Raw genomic sequence first — 21797 nt, 5'->3', positions numbered from 1 at the left:
TTAGTTTTTATGGCCCTTGACACAATGTGTACTAAAAATCAAGGACAGTTTTTCCTCTCACCTTTTCTTTCCTACCTCTATAACTTGCTCTACAGAGGAGACCAGACAAGTGCAGAAGCTTTCCTGACTGTGCTACGAGAGGGAATGGAGTGTGTAGTATTTAGCATTGATGGGTCTTTTGCTGCTAGCGTTTCCATCATGGGCAGTGACCCTAAAATGCGGGCAGGTGCTGTGGATGTGGTCAGGTGAGAAATTCATGTGAGACTGAGGTATAAAGGCAAAAGACAGATCAAATGGACAGCATGTAGTGATTTCAGTACTGACTAAATTCAGATTATAATGATACTATAAATCAATATTAATGGAATGAGCACAAGGAAAGTGAATGTTGATTCTTTATACTGTATTTAGACACTGGCAGGATCTGGGATATCTGATCATCTACATCACTGGGCGTCCAGACATGCAGAAACAGAGAGTGGTGTCATGGCTTTCCCAGCACAACTTCCCACAGGGAATGATCTTTTTCTCCGAGGGGTTGGTGCATGACCCACTGCGCCAGAAAACCATCTTTCTTCGGAATCTCATTCAGGAGGTAGAAAGCATCTTCGAAGTTGAAAAAATGGTTCAAATGTGTTTTCTTCTATGCAACAAAATAATCTTTGCTGTTCTTTATATCTTGAGTTGAATTGGGGCATCATTGTAGATTGTCATACTCAGCAGCCAATCAGATTGTGTTATTTGTACATTGTATTTGTTATGGGATGTTCAGTGTATTGTAGCCTTGAATTATGCCATCATACAGAAATTAAGTCCATGAATATAGCCAGCTATGTTAGCATATGTGTCAGGTAAAGGTGAGGCGGTAGGCAGATGTAAGTGCAGGAAGAGTGTGTTTATTATAAAACACTAGTCAAGCATACAAATCCAAAATATAAGGACGCGAGTGAAAGTTCGAGGCACGTCATGTGCTAACACATACAGATGTGACAATATGTCTCTTAAAACAATTATATGTATGAAGGCACTGCAATGGTAGAAGGAAGTCATCCATATTTGGTTGAAGATTTGCATTTGATGCCATTTGGAGAAGGGGTTTTAATGAAAGAATGGCCATTACTAGCCATTAATTACTAATAACTACGTATTTCTTGTCATTGTTTGTATTAGAACTGAGCCATTGGTGAATCTGTGTTGTTGTTTTTTTTTAATTAGTGGCGAATGATTTACCATTAGTTTTAAATAGTCCTATTTACTGATGGGTTCAGTGATTTTTATGTCAGAGCATTTTTGGTGGTCAGTGAAATATTCTCTCAGAGAACTATTTGACATTTGGAGATCAACCAGGATCAGTCAAGATGCTTGTCAGTTTAGAAACCTGCTGGGCTTCCACTAACAACTTACTATTACTATTATAAAACATATTATTCTAGGCAGCATGTGTGCATATGCTTTAGGGGAGTGACCTTAGATGAAACAGGGCTGTATTAAATAGATTGTGAGTTAAAATATCTAGCTTTAGTTAGCTTTTGCTAACACTGGGTATACTTTCTTTTAGCAATAGGTATTAGTTATCTGGCTGGCTAGTGATGCTTTTGGCTCAATTGTAATGGACATGATAATGTGTTTTTGTTCGTATTTATTTGTTCATAGTTGAAAGCTAATGTCCCCTTTCTATTCTTTCTATTTATTTGATTTTAAATTGTTTTCTTAGTGGCATAGCTTTGAGGCCAAAGGCACAGCCTACCTCTTCTTTGTCCTGCCCTTTTATATTCTTACCCACCAATACAAATACACTGACTTTGTCACTTTATTAGAAACATTAATACACCTTCGTGCCGTTTTCTAATCAATAATTATGTGGCAGCAGTGCAATGCATAAAAGAGCTTCAGAATGGGGGAAAATGTGCTTTCAGTGACTTTGACTATGGCATTGCTGGTGTCAGACAAGCTGGTTTGAGTATTTTAGAAACTGCTGATCTCTTGGGATTTTCATGTGTTTCTTCAACAGAATGGTGCAAAAAAAAAAAAAAAATCCAGTGTGCTGCAGTTTTGTGAGTGGAAACACTGATGAGAGAGGTCAGAGGAGAATGGCCAGACTAGGTTGAGCTGACAGGAAGGATACTGTAACTCAAATAACATCTCAGAATACACAACATGTCAAACCATGAGGCAGTGGGGCTACAATAACAGACAACAGAAAGAATAACAAGAACCTGAAGCTACAGGGGGCACATGTTCACTGTATATGGATAGTTGAAGTAAAGACTGTGCAGCATTTTTCCAATCATCAGCTTTTCAGTTTCTGTGAAATTCATTAAAAACCCCAGGAGATCAGCAGTTTCTGAAATACTTAAAACAGCATGTCTGACACCAACAACTAGACCATGGTCACTGAGATCTCATCTCATTATCTCTAGCCGTTTTATCCTTCTACAGGGTCGCAGGCAAGCTGGAGCCTATCCCAGCTGACTACGGGCGAAAGGCGGGGTACACCCTGGACAAGTCGCCAGGTCATCACAGGGCTGACACATAGACACAGACAACCATTCACACTCACACCTACGGTCAATTTAGAGTCACCAGTTAACCTAACCTGCATGTCTTTGGACTGTGGGGGAAACTGGAGCACCCGGAGGAAACCCACGCAGACACAGGGAGAACATGCAAACTCCACACAGAAAGGCCCTCGCCAGCCCCTGGGCTCGAACCCAGGACCTTCTTGCTGTGAGGCGACAGCGCTAACCACTACACCACCGTGCCGCCCCACTGAGATCTCATCACTGAAATCACATGTATTCCCCATTCTAATGGTTGATGTGAACAAACATATCTGAAAGATATTATGTATTGTGCTGTTGCCACATGATTGGTGTTCCTAATAAAGTGGCCATTGAGTGCATATCACATATCTACCAAAATTTGCATACTTCCAGTGCCTGAAATTCTCTAACAGAAACTCACCGTCTACCTTCTGTTGTTGTTGTTGTTGTTGTTAGTGTCATGTTAATATCAACTCAGCCTACGGCTCCATGAAGGACATCTCCGTCTACAGCATGCTGGGTCTCAGCCCCAACCAGATATATACAGTGGGCAGACCATCCAAGAAATACCAAAACCAGTGCCAGGTGAGCTAACCCCCTACACTCCTGATGCTTAGAGGGAAACAAATCAATACATATCTAGATTTCATGAATAGGTCATGACATCATGACATGTCCTTAAAATGTGGTTAGTTTGCCACAGCAAATATTTTATCTACAGGCATGATGATTACTGAAACACATGCTTTAATTTCATTTAATAAATACATGAATATGTTCATAAACCAATAATCTCCATGGCTTCATACTGCACATCAAGATACAACCCCAATTCCAAAAAAGTTGGGACACTGTGCAAAACATAAAAACAGAATGTGAAAATTTGCAAATCATGGAAACCCTATATTTCATTGAAATTAGTACAAAGACAACATATCAAATGTTGAAACCAAGAAATTTTTGGGGTTTTTTGAAAAATACATGCTCATTTTGAATTTTATGTCAGCAACATATTTCAAAAGTTGGGACGGGGCAACAAAAGACTGAAAAAGTTGTGGAATGCTAACCCCCCCCAAAAAACTAATTTAGTTAATTGGCAACAGGTCAGTAACATGATTGGGTATAAAAAGAGCATCCCAGAGAGGCAGAGTCTCTCAGAAGTAAAGATGGGGAGGGGTTCACCGCTCTGTGAAAGACTGCGTGGGCAAACAGTGCAACAATTTAAGAATAACATTCCTCAAAGACTTGGTACTGTCATTAAAAATCATGGAGGCCATACAAAGTACTAGATGCAGCAGTTTTTGTTGTGGGGTGTACTCATTTTTGCACCACCCTAATTTGAGTAAAACTGAAAAATGTGTAATCTAAGTTATATTATTAACCTTACTTTCACGTTATAAGTTAAACAGATGTTATATTAAACTTTGTCTTTTCAACATTTTGGAAATTGTTTGTGTTCATTGAGATATTGTTTAAAATGTTACTTTTCAAAGGGGGTGTACTCATTTACGCTGAGCACTGTATATTAATTGTCAGAAACAATGTAAGTTCTACTTATTATATACTGATAATGCTTCTTATGTACAAAAATACATAATTGTTGCATTTGAATATCTTGTTGAAATATGTTGCTATTGCATTTCCATGCTTTATTTTTTCCTTCCTCATATTCACTGATACCCTCTTTTTTCTACTCTCATGCAGTTCCTCAGTGAGGGTTATGCCACACATCTTTCTTCACTACAGTTTGGACAACAGGTCCGATCCCAGAAGACTGCATCAATGTGCACGATGATGCGTAATAGCTCTTTTGGCCTCTCAGCAAAGCCAGACTTTCTTCCCAAGCACACACACTTGCGACGTACCATGTCTGCACAGCAGGCTGAGCTGCCTAAGACACTGATTCCTAAACCAGAGCGCTCCCAAAGCCAGCCTGGGTCTGATAAAGACCACAAGTTTGAAGGAGGAATAGGCCACAGTATGTTTATGCTGGGGGGCATGCATCAAAGTAACACCACTCCCTGACCACAGAGAGAAAAAGGGAGAGAAGGAGGGAAAAGAGGCAAGAACAATGTCCAGGTAAGCCACTTCTCTTACTTTGCTAAATAAGCACTGTAATATCCTGTAGAATAGTTACAAAGCTTTATCTTGCACTGTAATTACCGCTTGCATTTTTTTTTCAACATTTGTCACCAGTGGAATCATTGGGACAATTGTAAATATTGATTTGTTGGCACAGCTCTGGTCTTTGTAGAGCTTGTGTATTTGTCACACATTTTAAATAATTGTGTTCTTTGCTTACTTCCACTGACCCACCTCAGCACTAATAAGTGGTCCATGTACCATTTTGGAGCCATCAATTTTTTTCTTTTAACCCTGCAAAATAGTCAAACCCTTTCAGTTTATATTTAGCATACATCACAAATGCACTCACTGTGGACTGGAAATGGGTTTATATTTTACATTTTATTTTCAAGAGTCTTAAAATTCAAATAGCAAATTAGTCATTTCTGAAAATGTATTCATTCATTCACTCATTTTCTATACCGCATATCTGTTGCAGGTGAGCTGGAGCCAGTCCCAGCTGACATTGGGTGGGAAGTGGGGTACACCCTGGACAGGTCACCAGTCTATCACAGGGCTAACACAGAGAGGCAGACAGCCATTCACACTCACACCTATGGGCAAGCACACACAGGCACAAGGAGAACATGCAAACTTTGCACAGAAAGGCCCCGGTGATTAACAGGTTCAAACCAAGAACCTGCTTGTTGTGAGGTGGCAGTGCTAACCACTGCACCACCAGTGTTGCATACATACAGTAGCTTGGCATTTGTGAGCAGACTTGTGCATAATCTGCAGCATGCTCACTATACTGCATCATCAAAACATGCTAACTTTAGATTAATTGTAAGTCTGAAAGCTATTTATGAGACTATTTTTTAAATTATTTTTCTGTATGTAGTTCTGAAAAAGACAGAAGACCCACCCTTGTCAGAGTGTCACAGCACTGTGCAGTATTTAAGCCCAGTGTGACAATATTGTGAAATTGCATATAAATATGGAACATGATGTTTCGTGCTTAACTTATAAGTCAAGTCAACTTTATTGTCAAATATGCTATACATGCTCGACATACAGCACAGATGAAATTTCAGTCCTCTCTGACCCACGGTGCAAACAGGCAATGCAATAAATAAAAATAAAAATAGAATAATTGAAAAAACAAACAATATAACCAGTATAAACACTATAAACACTCTAGATAGGAACTAGACATAGACTAAAGAACTCAGACAAACAATATAAGCAGTATAAATAAACAGTATAAACACTAGATAAGAAGAACTAGACATAGACTAAACACTCAGACAATATAAACAGTGTAAACACTAGACAAGAACTAGACAAAGACTAAACACTCAAACAGACAATAGATAGTTTTCACATGACGTCACAGAGTCGGGGATTCCCTAGTGGCGGCCATCTTGCGGGTCAAGCTTACCGTACGGGTCACTGAGCACACATTGTAACGCACGAGTACAAAGTCTTCAAAAGAACCCAAGCAGGCTATTTAAAGCTAGCAATGGTGCACACCTGTTGTATTCACGGCTGTCGTAATAGGTCAAATGATGAAGTCAAGCGGAGCTTTTATGGAATTCCCACTGTACGGGAGCACGAAGGCGAGCAAACAAAGAAACTCAGCATACAAAGGAGAAATCTATGGCTTGCAAGAATCAACCGCAAGGATTATCAGCCTTCCAAACACAGCAAAGTCTGCTCCGATCATTTTATAAGTGGTAAGTTGTTTAAATAAACAATCAATTGTGTTTAAGTTTGTTTTTGGAAACCAAAACATGTGAACAATCTCTGGAGAATGCGTAACTGGAACCGCTGAGTGTACGTTTGCATTGTAATGTACACTTAATATCGCTCGTTTGTCACTATAGTAATTTCCCTGTGGGTGGGTGGAGCACAGAGGACGGCAGGACAGAGATCAGGTGTAAACAAGGCTTTTATTGCCACACATTTCAGTCTAACAATGTACATCGGACGCACAGAGACACACACATCAGCGTCTCGTCCAGGGATGAGCTCCTTCCGCTCTCGCTCTCCCTCCTGATATAGGGCGCGGTCACTGGGAAGACACACAAACACAGGTTAATTGCTCTCAGGTGTAGTGATTCTGCCACTTACCTTCCCTGACTCCGCCCTCCTGTCACAGACCGGCGCTTGACCACGCCCCCACTGCCACATACCCCCACCGCTCGACTCAGGCCAGGCGGCCGTCCGGCCTGCACCTGACTCCCCCCCCGACGAGAGAGGAAGTCCGCCACGACCATCTGTGCCCCCGGCCTGTGGACCACCTTGAAATTAAAGGGTTGGAGCACCAGATACCAACGGGTGATCCGCGCGTTGGCATCTTTCATGCGGTGGAGCCACTGGAGGGGCGCGTGGTCCGAACAGAGGGTGAAAGGGCGCCCCAGCAGGTAGTACCGGAGGGCGAGAACCGCCCACTTGATGGCCAAACACTCTTTCTCTATGGTGCTGTAGCGCCCCTCACGCACCGACAGCTTCCTGCTGATGTACAGGACAGGGCGGTCCTCCCCCTCCACCTCCTGGGACAAAACCGCCCCCAGCCCTCTGTCCGACGCATCGGTCTGCAACATAAAGGGGAGAGAAAAGTCAGGGGAGTGTAGAAGTGGCCCCCCACACAGTGCAGCCTTTACCTCTGAGAAAGCCCGCTGGCACTGCTCCGTCCACTGGACCGGATCTGGTGCCCCCTTTTTAGTGAGATCGGTCAGAGGGCTGGTGACGTCTGAATAATTAGGTATAAACCTACGATAATAGCCAGCCAGCCCCAGGAACTGTCTCACCCCCTTTTTGGTCTTGGGCCTCGGGCAGGCCGCAATTGCTGCCGTCTTATTAATTTGGGGACGCACCTGCCCGTTGCCCAAGTGGAAGCCCAGATACCGTACTTCCACCCGCCCAATCGCACACTTCTTTGGGTTGGCTGTGAGCCCCGCCCGCCTCAGCGACCTAAGGACGGCCCTCAGATGTTCGAGGTGCCGCTGCCAGTCATTACTATAGATGATGATGTCATCTAAATACGCTGCCACATAAGTGGCGTGAGGGCGGAGGACTCTGTCCATCAGCCGCTGAAACGTCGCGGGCGCCCCAAACAGCCCAAACGGAAGGGTGACGAATTGGTGTAAACCAAACGGTGTGGAAAAGGCCGTTTTTTCTTGGGATAGTGGAGTCAAGGGGATCTGCCAATATCCCTTCGTCAAATCCAGCGTCGAATAAAAGCGAGCAGTGCCGAGTCGATCGAGCAACTCATCAATACGAGGCATTGGGTACGCGTCGAATTTAGACACCGCGTTGACTTTTCTATAGTCCACACAGAACCGGACCGACCCGTCGGCCTTGGGTACCAAGACCACCGGGCTGCTCCAGTCACTGTGGGACTCCTCGACGATGCCCATTTCGAGCATGGTCTGAAGTTCTTCCCGAACCACCTTTTTTTTGTGTTCGGGTAGCCTGTAAGGGCGGCTACGCACTACCACCCCCAGGGGTGTCTCTATGTGGTGCTCTATGAGGTTAGTGCGACCGGGCAGGGGCGAGAACACATCCGAAAACTCGGTCTGCAACTGGGCAACCTCCGTGAGTTGGGTCGGGGAGAGGTGGTCTCCACAGGGGACCGGAGAGGTAAGTGATGACAATGTCCCTTTTTGAACCTCCGGCCCCAGCTCCGCCTTCTCCGGAACCACCGACACCAACGCCACGGGGACCTCCTCATTCCAGAGTTTAAGCAGATTGAGGTGGTAAATCTGTAGCGCCCCACCCCTGTCCGTTCGCCTCACCTCATATTCGACGTCCCCGACTCGCCGTGTGACCTCAAAGGGTCCTTGCCACTTGGCGATCAATTTGGAGCTCGACGTGGGCAACAGTACGAGTACCTTATCTCCCGGTGTGAACTCTCTAAGGCGCGTACCCTTGTTGTACAGGCGGGCTTGCCGTTCTTGGGCCTGCCGCAAATTCTCCTGAGTTAGGTGGGTGAGCGTGTGGAGTTTTGCGCGCAGGTCCATAACGTACTGAATTTCGTTCTTACTTTGTGAAGGTCCCTCCTCCCAATTTTCCCGCAGCACATCCAGGATGCCGCGCGGCTTACGCCCATATAATAATTCGAATGGGGAGAACCCCGTGGAGGCTTGGGGGACCTCTCGCACTGAGAACAGCAAGGGTTCGAGCCACTTATCCCAATTACGTGCATCCTCACTTACGAATTTCTTAATAATATTTTTGAGGGTGCGGTTGAATCGTTCCACTAAACCGTCCGTTTGTGGGTGATACACGCTGGTGCGGATTGGCTTAATCCCCAATAACCCATACAGTTCGCGCAGTGTTCGTGACATAAACGTAGTGCCTTGATCAGTCAGAATCTCTTTCGGGATTCCAACTCGGGAGATGACGCGGAAGAGTGCCTCTGCGATACTGCGTGCTGAGATATTGCGCAGAGGCACTGCTTCCGGGTATCGCGTTGCATAGTCCACCAGAACTAATATAAAGCGGTACCCTCGTGCTGACCGATCTAGTGGCCCGACGAGATCCATCCCAATTCTCTCAAACGGGGTCTCGATTAACGGTAGAGGGCGCAAAGGTGCTTTTGGAATGGCCGCTGGGTTTACTAACTGGCATTCGCGGCATGCCGTATACCACCTACGGACATCGCTGCGAATCCCCGGCCAATAGAATTGGGCCATTATTCGGGCTAGTGTTTTATCCTGCCCCAAGTGTCCAGCCATGGGATTAAAGTGAGCCGCCTGGAATACCAATTCCCGGCGGCTCTTCGGAATTAAAAGCTGCGTGACTCGCTCTTTAGTTTGAGTGTCCTGCGTCACTCGGTATAATCTATCCTTCCTAATCGCGAAGTAGGGGAAGGCCGGGGTGGCGTTCGGCTGGAGCGTTTGACCATCGATTACTCTCACTTGGTCAAACGCATGCCGCAGAGTCTCGTCTCGCGGCTGCTCTAATGGGAAATCCGCGAGGGATTCCCCAATAGAGAGAGGAGGAGCCGGCGGCTCCTCACTCTGACGCGGAGATGACGTAGACGGCTCTGTGACAGCTGCTCCCGCCAAAGCGACACCGGGACCTCCCCCTGTCAAATGGCAGGACCCACTCTCTACTAGGCGTGTCATTAAACCCCGAAATCCCGGCCAATCAGTCCCCAAAATTAAAGAGTGGGTAAGGCGAGGATTAACCGCCACCTTCACTATAAATTTTTCCCCTTGGAAAATAATGTGGACCGACACCAAAGGGTAGCGGTGAACATCCCCATGCACACACAACACCTTCACCCCTTGTGCTCCCCCCAATGCCTCATTTTGAACCAGGCTTTGGCGAATTGAGGTCTGATTACAACCAGAATCCACCAACGCCTGATATGTAGCCCCTTGGATACTCACCGGTATGCGATACGCTCCGGCCCGATCGAGGGTGGCTTCTGGTGTGTCGGGGATCCGAACCACCGCACCCACTTCCATTGCTGTGCACTGCTGTTGAAGGTGGCCCGGCTCCCTGCAGCGCCAGCAGACCGGCCCGGGCTTTCCCTCTGCACCGGTGATCTGGGGCTCACTCACCTGAGGTGGGGGAGAGACAGACACAGAAGGGAGAAACGGGAGGGCACCGCAGGTGCGGCGGGCCGGCTGGGGTGGTGCCGGCCCCTGCCTCTGCGGTGGGGGAATGGGGTGAGGACGGGACACAGGAGGAGGGGGAGAAAGAAAGAGAGAAGAGGAGAGAAGAGAAGATGCCATCTGCTGTCCTGCCGTCGGGACAGCCGCCAGCTCGACTGCCTGATCCAGCGACGCCGGGCGGTGGCACTGGACCCACTCCGCGGTTCCGGCTGGTAAGCAGGCAATGAACTGTTCCAGTACCACCTGGTCGACGATTCCCTCGGCGTCGCGATTGTTGGCCCTCAACCACCGCCAGCAGGCGTCCCGGAGCTGCTGGCCGAACGCGAATGGCCGGCCGACTTCCTCCAATCGCAGCGCGCGGAAGCGCTGGCGCTGTTGTTCCGGTGTGTGCCCCACGCGCTGGAGGACGGCCCGGCGGAGGTCCACGTAGGCCAGCTGGGGGTCGGCGGGGAGCTGTAGCGTGGCCAGCTGTGCCTCTCCCGTTAGCAGAGGGAGGAGGCGCGCCGCGCGCTGCTCCATCGGCCACCCCGAGGCTTCGGCGACCTGTTCAAACAACGTGATGAATGCCTCGGGGTCGTCCTGCGGGCCCATCTTGGTGACAGTGAGGGGAGACGGGCCCGCGGCCGGAGCGCTGGTGGACCCCGCCGACGCGAGGAGATGCCGGAATGCCTTGCGATCTTCCTGCTGGGCCAGCACCAGGGCTTCGAAGCGCCGCTCTTGTTCCTTTCGGAGTGTGATGAGCGCCTGGTGCTGGCTTTGCTGAGCCGTGGCAAGGGCGTGGACCAGGTCGGTGAACGGGGAGGATTCCATGGGGCTGCTGGTTTGGTGCTCCACTGTCCCGGGTTTCGGCACCACTGTAGTAATTTCCCTGTGGGTGGGTGGAGCACAGAGGACGGCAGGACAGAGATCAGGTGTAAACAAGGCTTTTATTGCCACACATTTCAGTCTAACAATGTACATCGGACGCACAGAGACACACACACATCAGCGTCTCGTCCAGGGATGAGCTCCTTCTGCTCTCGCTCTCCCTCCTGATATAGGGCGCGGTCACTGGGAAGACACACAAACACAGGTTAATTGCTCTCAGGTGTAGTGATTCTGCCACTTACCTTCCCTGACTCCGCCCTCCTGTCACAGACCGGCGCTTGACCACGCCCCCACTGCCACAGTCACGTTTCTATTTGAAACTTGTCACTTCACTCACGCAAGGGTCATTTTTGAAAAACATTTTAGGTCTATCCCGTATGATTTGGTTTGTGTTTGGGATGCAAACAGCGCGCCTTTTGGCGGATGCCGCCTGAATCAGGAAACAGGAAGTATAAGGATGAGAAAAAAACAGTTTAAATTGCAAAGCTGCGCACATTTGCGCAGCCCGAGCGGTGTGCAGGACTGCGCAAATGTGCGCAGCTTTACGATTTAAACAGTTTTTTTTCTCATCCTTATACTTCCTGTTTCATGGACTGTAACAGATTTGCTTATTTAGTAATTTTAATACAGAATTTACTTTGAAATTATAATCAGACACTCCAACGCCCCCCCTAAAAAAAAAAAATGGATCTGCGTGATTCAGCCGTGAAAAAGGCGGCATCCGCCAAAAGGCGCGCTGTGAATATATAAAGTTGTATATATCAGACAGCCTTTAAAGTTTGAAGTCAGTTTCAGGCTTTGGAGCAGGCTTTGGCAGTTTCAGGCTTTGGCAGCCCTGCATAGTCACTTGAAAATGCATCTTTGTCCACTTCGTAGGGGTCAATTCCCCCAATCAAGGCCAGTTTGGCTGTATACCGTTGTCGTGAGGTGTCGTCTAATGTATTTATATACTTCTGTTTGCTTGATTTTGCTGACATTGATATTTATTTTAGAAAACTGACTATATAACTTCATAAATTAATCCGAGATAACATAGCCGGTAATGGCGATGGTCCGTTTTGTTTGCCCCACAAGATGGCGGCTGGAGGGCGTTCCCCAGAATGCCGTGACATCAGTGAAAACTATCTATATAAACACTCTAGATTTGAACTAGACATAGACTAAACCCTCATATATATATATATATATATATATATATATATATATATATATATATATGCACACACACACACACACACACATAAATTGGTTCAAATAACTTGGTGTACTTTACACCACCAAGCATGCACATTCACACACACTGATAAAGGCTTAGTGTTTTGTATCATACATACTATTTTTATATGTTTGTGGGCAGGAGTTTGAAGCTTCAAAAAAACTGAATAGTAATTTTACCTGAAATGCCCATCGCTACACTGAATACACTGCATTACACATGACAGGGTTTTGTCCAAGCATAAGTATAGCTCATTAGAGCCTGTAGGGAAGGAGCTGACATCTTCCTGTTTTACTCTGTTCAGCAGAGCTTGTTTCCATACAGAACAACCTCATTGGTATTCACAGACAAACTCAGGGAGAGCTATTATTAGGAGCATGTATTCTGTAGTCCGAGCTCATTGTGCTTCCTACTCTGTAAACAGAAATCCGAATGCAAATGTCCAGTAGAGCTGAATGCGGTGTCTGGTGATCTTAACAGATTGTTCAGCCATTTTCCAAATCCAGCAATTACTTAAAAGGAAATTAATTTTGTTTCATGAGCTGTAAGGGATCACAGATTGTATTATTCTGTACAAAATAGTGCTGATGATCTTTTACTCAAACAAAATCTATACTCAGATGGGATTTTATGTGAATGTGCCCTTCAGTGCCCTATTCTTTCTCTGCAGCATGATAATCATGGGTGTGGGACAGGCGGGGGTGCCAGGACTACATGCAGTCAACAGAGACTACAGTTAGCATTGTGCAGTTAATGTTTGTTTATTCAGAACATGTAATAGCGGATATGCTAATGTTAATGGGTTTGTTAGTCACACTGCCACTGTACAGTTAGTGTTTGATTCGGCTATTTGTTTCAGTCAATGTGTATGCATGCATGTTGAATCTAATATGTTATTACTGCTAGCCTATACCATGCTACGGAATGATATCATTCAAGGCGCTGGCTCATCCTTCCCAGAAGCCTCTGCTCCAAGTAGTAAGTCACCATTTTTGCATCCATGGATATTCCACTGTTTGAAAAACAATCAACAGCAATACGATGACATCCTAAGCCATAGATCATAAACTGAAGATATTTTGTCAAAGTGGCTATATTTTATATTATTTTGACTAGTCTGTTTCATTTCCATATGGTTATTCCATTGTAATGGACCAGATCCAGCCTCAGCCATCTTATGGGCAGCCATGAAGGAAAGAAAATATCAGGCATGTTCTCCTCATAATTTCCACATATCTTCACATAGATGAAGAAAAGGTTCAAGATAAATTTCGAAGTAAGTCTGTGAAGGTTCTCAGTCATCCAGGTCATAATAAACTTTAAGTGTTAAAAAAGGCAACTGGACTTGCTTGAAATTCTTGAAGATGTTTCACCTCTCATCCGAAAGGCTTCTTCAGTTCTGTCTGACTAGTGAAAACGTCCCAGAAAACTGAATACACATCCACATCAAAACTCAGCTGACTTCACTGACTCACATGATGGCAGAGAGAGTCAACAACCCACAGATAACCCTAACAACTCTCTAGGCTGCTAACACCGTTCACACATGGCCCCCAGTGACCTACATCTACAGGATGACTCAATGACCCATGTGACCTCAACGACTCACCTTAGGGTTGGTTTTGATCCACTAGAGGATAAATACCTGGAACTCCCCACTAGTCAGACAGAACTAAAGAAGCCTTTCGGATGAGAGGTGAAATGCCTTCAAGAATTTCAAGCAAGTCTAGTCACCTTTTTTAACACTTACCGTACAATGGATTTTGAAGGGATCAATACCAGTAATTTTCCAGAGGTTTTTCTGCATAGAAAGCTATCAGAGTTGCAGTCATGTGATTTCAAAACAAAAACAATGAACTGGATTCTGGGAAGGGTGAGTCAGCTCCTTTAAAATCCAGTGAAAAGTGCTTAACTTGGCTACACTGTATTGCTTGGAGACATTTTCTAACAGGAAATAATACACCTTTTGTATACTATGGCTGTGTAGATTGATCTGGAATGATATGACCTGATGTTACATGTAAACAAGCTATAGAGCCCATACACTGAGCCACAAAACCAATTACACCTTCCTGCATGCCTGGCCGTAACCTTTTTTTCACCCTAATACCTTGCACACCTTGCCTCTTCATTAAACTTGCTCTGCTTCCATCTTGGTTTGACCCATCATATACGGAGCTCATGATGCCTGAGCTCTTCTTTTTGAATTTGGTGGAGTTGGTAGTTATCAACTCTGACTTTTTCTTACGTGTCAAAGTCAGTGTTTCTTTTCAAAAGAACTTAAACCAAACAGATTTTGGTTATGTCTGCAGGTCTCTCTCTCTACATAACATTACATTCTAAAAGCAAAGAGCTAAACACACACACACACACACACACACACACACACACACACACACACACACACACACAAATAATAATAAAGCATATACAGCACGTTATGTGTTATTTTCTGATGATTGCTTTCCAGAAATGAAAGCTTTTCAATTAGTAATGCAACCTATAAGTTTGATAATAGCTTTTAAACTGGTTCGCAACCAGGTATTTCTAAGGTCACCATTCCCACTGCAATGATCTGCTGCTATAACATTCCAATTATTGGAATATTATGAAAATCAGTCATGTTTCTTGAGCCTTTTTACTCCTGTATCCTGCATTAAATTGCAATTGTGTCTCTTGTGTGTTTCTCATACTATTTGAATGACAAGGAATGTCTATATAATCTTCTACTGATTGTCTTTAAATTCGTCCTGTCAGTTTTTCTAAATAGATTTCAAACATCTATCACTATTATTGGCAACAATACAGATACCTGTACCTCTCCTTGCAGTCAAAAGTCATATCATATATACTGTATATTAAAGCTCATCCAAAGTATTTAGTGCAATTAATATTTTTACTTATTTACTGTAATTGAATACATCTACCCTCTCAAATAAGCAGAGTTCAGAATAAGAGCCAAAGCTTGCAATCTTTGCTTAGTTAGTTGCTTGTGGCCAAAGAACAAATATAGATTCTCAGTTGTTATCCCACTGAGTGAGGACTCAATAATGTTGCTAGGCTGGAGAACAAGCAGTGGCATGAAAGATTAGAGTAAGTGCCACTGTGACTGTAGTTATGCACTGTATTGACCACTGGGATTGCTTGAGTATCTTTATTAAATTAGTACCTTGAAAGAAAGAGAGACAATAAATTGCATTTTTCCCACTAATACCTTTTTGTCCATTTCTCACACTCTATATTCAACTCAAAGTGAAAACATTAACCAGGCCTGACATAATCTTTTTTAAATGCTGCATTAACATAATTGTACTCAATTAAGCTTCCTTGTAATTCTTTTTCCATTGGGCCGTGAAAAAAACTGGTAGAATATTGTATCTGATCCACATCAGCTCGTGTGTTCATGGTTTGCAGTTCTACAGGGAGAGGTGACATTTGACATTGTGGACTAACCTGTTTCATGACCTGATGTCCCATTGACTGCTCTGCAGGCTTCACATGTCAGTTATAATACAGTATGATACATTGCTGTAATATGCTCACAGTGGTTGGAGTTTAAGACATTTTATGACACGATTGCTAAAACATTTTGAGCTACTGCTGCTGAGTCTGGCACCTTGGAAAATGTACAACTATTTATTGGATCCTGTCATTATGTTTAATGAGGGCTGAATCTTCTCCCTCTCTGTGTACTCCAGAGCTCACAGAGCCATGCCAATGGCAGGCAAAAGTTCCTTCCTTCTAGGTCACATTCGACCATTTTCGGCATGTTTTAATTGGTTTTTCAGTCATTCCACAGTTCCTAAAGATTGCAGGTGGCTCCATGCAGTCTCTGCTTTACTCCGTGCAGTCTCTGCTTTATCCCCAAGTCTCCTGAATTCACACTGCATGCACTGGATCAAGCTGAACATAAAGATTTTATAACACATGAAGCATTTCTGTGTGTACTACTGGCAGGAGAATGAGCAACAGAGCACTTTGATTTCAGTCTATTTGGCAACTCCAGGTAAATTTCTGCCATTTTTGTTTCGTGAGATTGTTTTTAAGGAAATAATGAATGGAAATAGCGGAATTTGAGACATGGATACCTAGATTTAAATTTATCTTGACAATTATTGGACTCAAATATTAATGAACATTACTGTTGAAGAGGGTTGGCTTTTATAAGTAGCTTTGGAACACATTTATTCAGATTTGAACTTGGAGCTGTTAGGTGGTTGTGCTGTGCCACTACATCATGGACATGAGAAACAAGCTTAGAACAGCACTACATATGGTCTCAGATTTGATGTGCCTCTGATAGAGCTAGTGTGGATTGAAGTGCTATTTAAACTGGAAGTATAATTGCCATTGTGAAAAAATACAATCTGATAGTTGGCATTTAATCCGACTTTTACTCCGACAAAAGGTGACATCCTCTGCACATCAGCTGTCCCCACAGGATGTTACTATATCCTGTGCTGTGTTTGCGTCTTGTAAAAATGTTTACTAGGACCAGCGTGTAGCTGTACCTCCTCGAGAACTGTTGGACAGTTGTCTCCCTTCATTATGCATGTGATAAACAGTCATTTGTGCAATAAATGTCCTTTAAGCAAAGGTACTGTATATCTTTCTTGTATTCCTGCTGTGTCCCCGAGAGTTAATTTAAGTGTCTGTTTTCCCAGCTGAGCATATGATATATGGTGTACACCCTTCAGCAACAAACATGTGGGTGAGCTCTGTTCAAGATGATCTTGTTGAAACCGGTTATATGTTCAAAATGCTTTAGTGCCTAGTAAGATGTCAAGCACATGAATCAGACTTTTTCAGCAGATTGCACCACCTGTACATCAGATGCAATTTCACTTGATGTACCTGCAATAAGACCACAAACAGAGTATTATTTGTAGCTACAATTTCAACCCATGCAGGCCATGTGTGGTGTTTTTCAAAGCATGAGCTCTACTTAAACTCTTGGAAGTGAACACACGTGTCTTAAATGGTTTGCTTTCCAGTCAACATTATATAGACTTCACTACAGTTTTCAATTAAATTTAACTTTAATGGTATGAACACAGATCCATATTGTATTACTTACATTTTGTGTTAGGCAGATGCTCTTCCCCCTTCAGAAATGTGTTATCCATAAATGCCAATTTCAATCCTTTTGCATCATTAAGAGAAACAGTTCATCCAGCAGATGAAAATACTCGTCTATTGCAGAAGCAAGTCATCTGTGTAACAAAGTAAAACAGAGGAGAGGGAGTACAGGGACATTCTAGTGGTGTTCCAGGTGAACCTCAATGTCCTCAAAAAGAAATTATTTTTATTTACAATCCCAATTCCAGTAGTAAGTCACCATTTTCGCATCCATGGATATTCCACTGTTTGAAAAACAGTCAACAGTAATACGATGACATCCTAAGCCATAGATCATAAACTGAAGATATTTTGCCATCAACAATCCATAATATCAACAAAAGATTCAGAGAATACAAAGAAATCTCTGCATGTAAGGGCCAAGGGCGAAAACCAACATTGAATCCCCATGACATTTGATCCCTCAAGTGGCACTGCATTAAAAACTGACATGATTATATAAAGGACATTACTACATAGGCTTGGGAACATTCCAGAAAACTGTTGCTGGTAAACACAGTTTATCGCTGCATCTACCATGCAAAGTGAATGCCATATATCAACAATATCCAGAAATGCTGCAGAATTCTCTGGGTCCGAGCTCATCTGAGATGGACTAACGCAAAGTGGAAAAGTGTGCTGTGGTCTGATGAGTGCACATTTCAAATTGATTTTGGAAATTTTTGTGTCCTCTGACTAAAGAGGAAAAGGACCATCCAGATTGTTACCATCACACAGTTAAAAGTCAGCACTTGTGATGGTATGGGGGTGTATTAGTGCCCATGGTATGGGTAACTTGCAGATCTGTGAAGGCTCCATTAATGCTGAAAGGTATATACAGGTTTTGGAGCAACATATGCTGCCATCCAGACAATGTCTTTTTGAGGAACGTCCCTGCTTATCTGAGTAAGACAATGCCAAGCCACATTCTGCATGTGTTACAACAGTGTGACTTCATAGTGAAAGAGTGTGGGTGCTAAACTGGTCTGCCTGCCTCCCATTGAAAATGTGTAGTGCATTATGAAGTGCAAAATATGACAATGGAGGCCCCAGAATGTTGAGCAAATGAAGTTGTATATCAGGCAAAAATGGGAAAGACTTTCATAATCAAAATTTCAACAATTAGTGTCCTCAGTTCCCAAATGCTTACCGAGTGTTATTAGAGAAAAGGTGATATAACACAGTGGTAAACATGCCCCTGTACCAACTTTTTTGAAATGTGTTGCAGGCATCAAATTCAGAATGTGTGTATATTTACAAAAAACAATAAAGTTTATCAGTTTGAGCATTAAACATTTTGTCTTTGTATTGTATTCAATTGAGTACAGGTCGAAAAGATTTTGCAAATCATTGTATTCTGTTTTTATTTACATTTAACATAGCATCCCAACTTTTTTGGAATGGGATTTCTATAATATCTCTGCAGATCAGCTGTGCCAACATTTTGAGGACGTATTGCACAGTTATGTTTACCATAACTCCAAATCTCATTATACCCCAGATTATGCAAAGCAAGGAGCGAGACCAAATTATACTTCCTGTTGTTTTTAACGTTGAAAACAGATTGAGCTGCTAAATTTGCCTCAATTGGAATGTGAGGAAATTCTTTTTGCCCCAACATATTGTTTGCATAATATATCAAATCACAATGTTTTCTCATGAACCATGAAATGAAACGTTCTCAGATGTTGTGAGAGAACCATCATGGATCATTGGAGCACTGCTACTCACAGGTTGAAAACCACTGGCTTATATTATGTCTTGTTTCTGGTGTTGACTGCCTGATTGTTAAAAAAATAACTCTTTAATATTGCTAAATTTGCCTCAATTGGACTGTGAGGAAATTCTTTTTGCCCCAACATATTGTTTGCATAATATATCCAATCACAATGTTTTCTGAAATCACAAAAAGCATAAATTATTTGCTTGCAGAAAGTCCCTTGGCTGAAATTAGTGCCACTTTCTCAAAGTGCCAGCACATGTTTGAAAAGTTTAAGGTGGCTGTCAGTGCTGAAACTACCACTGCTGCCCTGTTGTAGGCTCTAAATTGTCCTGTGTGAGTACTTAAGCTTTTGTATAGTTGATTTGGGCATAGTATAATCCACATTTGCCCAATAGGGTCCCAACCTGCATCTGCACTCTAAATGATCAGAATGATTGACAGGCTATGAGGATTCCCACAGAGCTCCCAGAATGTACTTGCTCTTTGAAATGGAATCACATTGAAATGGTGTCTGTTTTAATTGCAGTCATGGCACCAAGGTGATGATTTCATTATCAGTCTTTAGTAGTCATGCACACTATATTGATTATGCTCTTATTTCAAAGACATGTAGATTAGGTACAATGGGGCGACTGTAATTGGTGCAAGCTGTTGTGGTTTCCCAGCCATAAAGTATGTACATATATATCTTGCGATGGCAAAAGCTAATAAATGAATCCATCCATTATCCATAACCGCTTATCCTGTGCAGGGTCGTGGGCAAGCTGGAGCCTATCCCAGCTGACTATGGGTGAGAGGTGGGGTACACCCTGGACCAGTTGCCAGATTATGGTAGGGCTGACAGAGAGACAAACAATCATTCACATTCACACCTACGGTCAATTCAGAGCCACAATTAGCTTAACCTGCATATCTTTGGACTGTGGAGGAAACCGGAGCACCCGGAGGAGACCCATGCAGACACGAGGAGAACATGCAAACTCCACACAGAAAGGCCCCCATTGGCCACTGGGTTCGAACTCAGAACCTTCTTGCTGTGAGGCAACAGTGCTAACCACTACACCATCGTGCTGCCGCTAATAAATTTAAAATTATAAATGAATGCGATGTCTCTTTCAGGGTTACTAAGGTTTAGTCTTAATTTTGAATGTAAATGTGGAAGTTACTGAAATTATATATTTTTATTAACTGGTATCTTATATCCACATTTTCAGAATACTGTGACAGGATACTGTATGCTGGAAGAGGAACCACCTGAAGCTGTTCCCAGCTGTCTATCCATGGACACAGAGCACAAAAAGAAAGAGGGGTTCCAAAGAAATACAGTATGTGCATGAAGAACCATAGTTACCTGTGTCTGGTTGCCCCACAAGGATTTGATCAGCTTCAGATCTGGGACTGTATTTTAGCTTCAGATCCCAGACTGAAAGGTAAGACTCTGACAAGTAGATCTATCAGTCATTAAGACTTGATTCTTCAATCACTTGATTCATTTAACCAGTCCCCGTCTCAGGCCATTGTCCCATCCTGCCTTAAGTCCTCAACCATTGTAACACTGCCAAAAAAACCTAACATCAACACCCTGAATGACTACCGCCCAGTGGCACTTACACCTGTCATCATGAAGTGCTTTGAAAAACTGGTGCAGAGTCATATCCTTGCCTGCCTGCTGAGCTGGACCCTCTTCAATTTGCTTACAAAGCAAAGAGATCCACGGAGGATGCTGTATCCACAGCACTTCATGCTGCACTGACCCACTTGGAGCAGCAGGAGAGCTACGTCAGAATGCTCTTTCTGGACTTCAGCTCGGCGTTTAACACCATCCTCCCACAACGACTGGTGTCCAAGCTGGCGGACCTTGGGCTTCCACCACTCACCTGCAGCTGGATATTGGACTTTCTGTCAGGTCGCTCCCAGAGGGTCAGGCTGGGTTCCCACACCTCCACTGCTCTCAGCCTGAACACCGGCTCGCCACAGGGTTGTGTACTTAGCCCACTCCTTTACACCCTCTACATGTATGACTGTGTCTCCACCCGCCTCAGCAACAAGATTGTAAAGTTTGCAGATGAAATCCACGCGGACAACATGCAAACTCTGCACAGAAAGGCCCTCACCTGCCACAGGGCTCGAACCCGGACCCTCTTGCTGTGAGGCAACAGCGCTAACCACCACTACACCACCATGTCACATAGTGGTGCTTGAAAGTTTGTGAACCCTTTAGAATTTTCTATATTTCTGCATAAATATGAACTAAAACATCATCAGACTTTCACACAAGTCCTAAAAGTAGATAAAGAGAACCCAGTTAAACAAATGAGATAAAAATATTATACTTGGTCATTTATTTATTGAGGAAAATGATCCAATATTACATATCTTTGAGTGGCAAAAGTATGTGAACCTCTAGGTTTAGCAGTTAACTTGAAGGTGAAATTAGAGTCAGGTGTTTTCAGTCAATGGGATGACAATCAGATGTGAGTGGGCACCCTGTTTTATTTAAAGAACAGGGATCTATCAAAGTCTGATCTTCACAACACATGTTTGTGGAAATGTTTCATGGCATAAACAAAGGAGATTTCTGAGGACCTCAAAAAAGCGTTGTTGATACTCATCAGGCTGGAAAAGGTTATAAAACC

The 21797-nt window shown here is 43.7% G+C and overlaps 1 protein-coding gene across 8 annotated transcripts in view; it reads left to right on the top strand.

Annotated features, from left to right (window-relative positions):
• The window catches only part of LOC132901549 (membrane-associated phosphatidylinositol transfer protein 3-like), a 111718-nt gene extending 90276 nt beyond the window's left edge, over nucleotides 1-21442 (top strand). For 2 of the 8 annotated variants that reach the window (XM_060944007.1, XM_060944013.1), the window contains 5 exons: nucleotides 96-245; nucleotides 412-595; nucleotides 3000-3128; nucleotides 4248-4622; nucleotides 20376-21440. In XM_060944007.1, the coding sequence (XP_060799990.1) occupies nucleotides 96-245; nucleotides 412-595; nucleotides 3000-3128; nucleotides 4248-4568 (784 nt within the window). In that variant the 3' untranslated portion in view covers nucleotides 4569-4622; nucleotides 20376-21440. Of the gene's footprint in view, nucleotides 1-95; nucleotides 246-411; nucleotides 596-2999; nucleotides 3129-4247; nucleotides 4623-12990; nucleotides 13660-20375 lie in introns of those variants that run through there. The other 6 variants (XM_060944010.1, XM_060944012.1, XM_060944011.1 and 3 more) reach the window with 6 other exon arrangements.
• The last annotated feature ends 355 nt before the right edge of the window (nucleotides 21443-21797 follow it).

Source organism: Neoarius graeffei, chromosome 17 (assembly GCF_027579695.1).
Source record: "Neoarius graeffei isolate fNeoGra1 chromosome 17, fNeoGra1.pri, whole genome shotgun sequence".
Lineage (NCBI taxonomy): Eukaryota > Metazoa > Chordata > Actinopteri > Siluriformes > Ariidae > Neoarius > Neoarius graeffei.
Note: the sequence above shows the minus strand (reverse complement) of the source record. Positions and strands in the feature narration are given on the sequence as shown.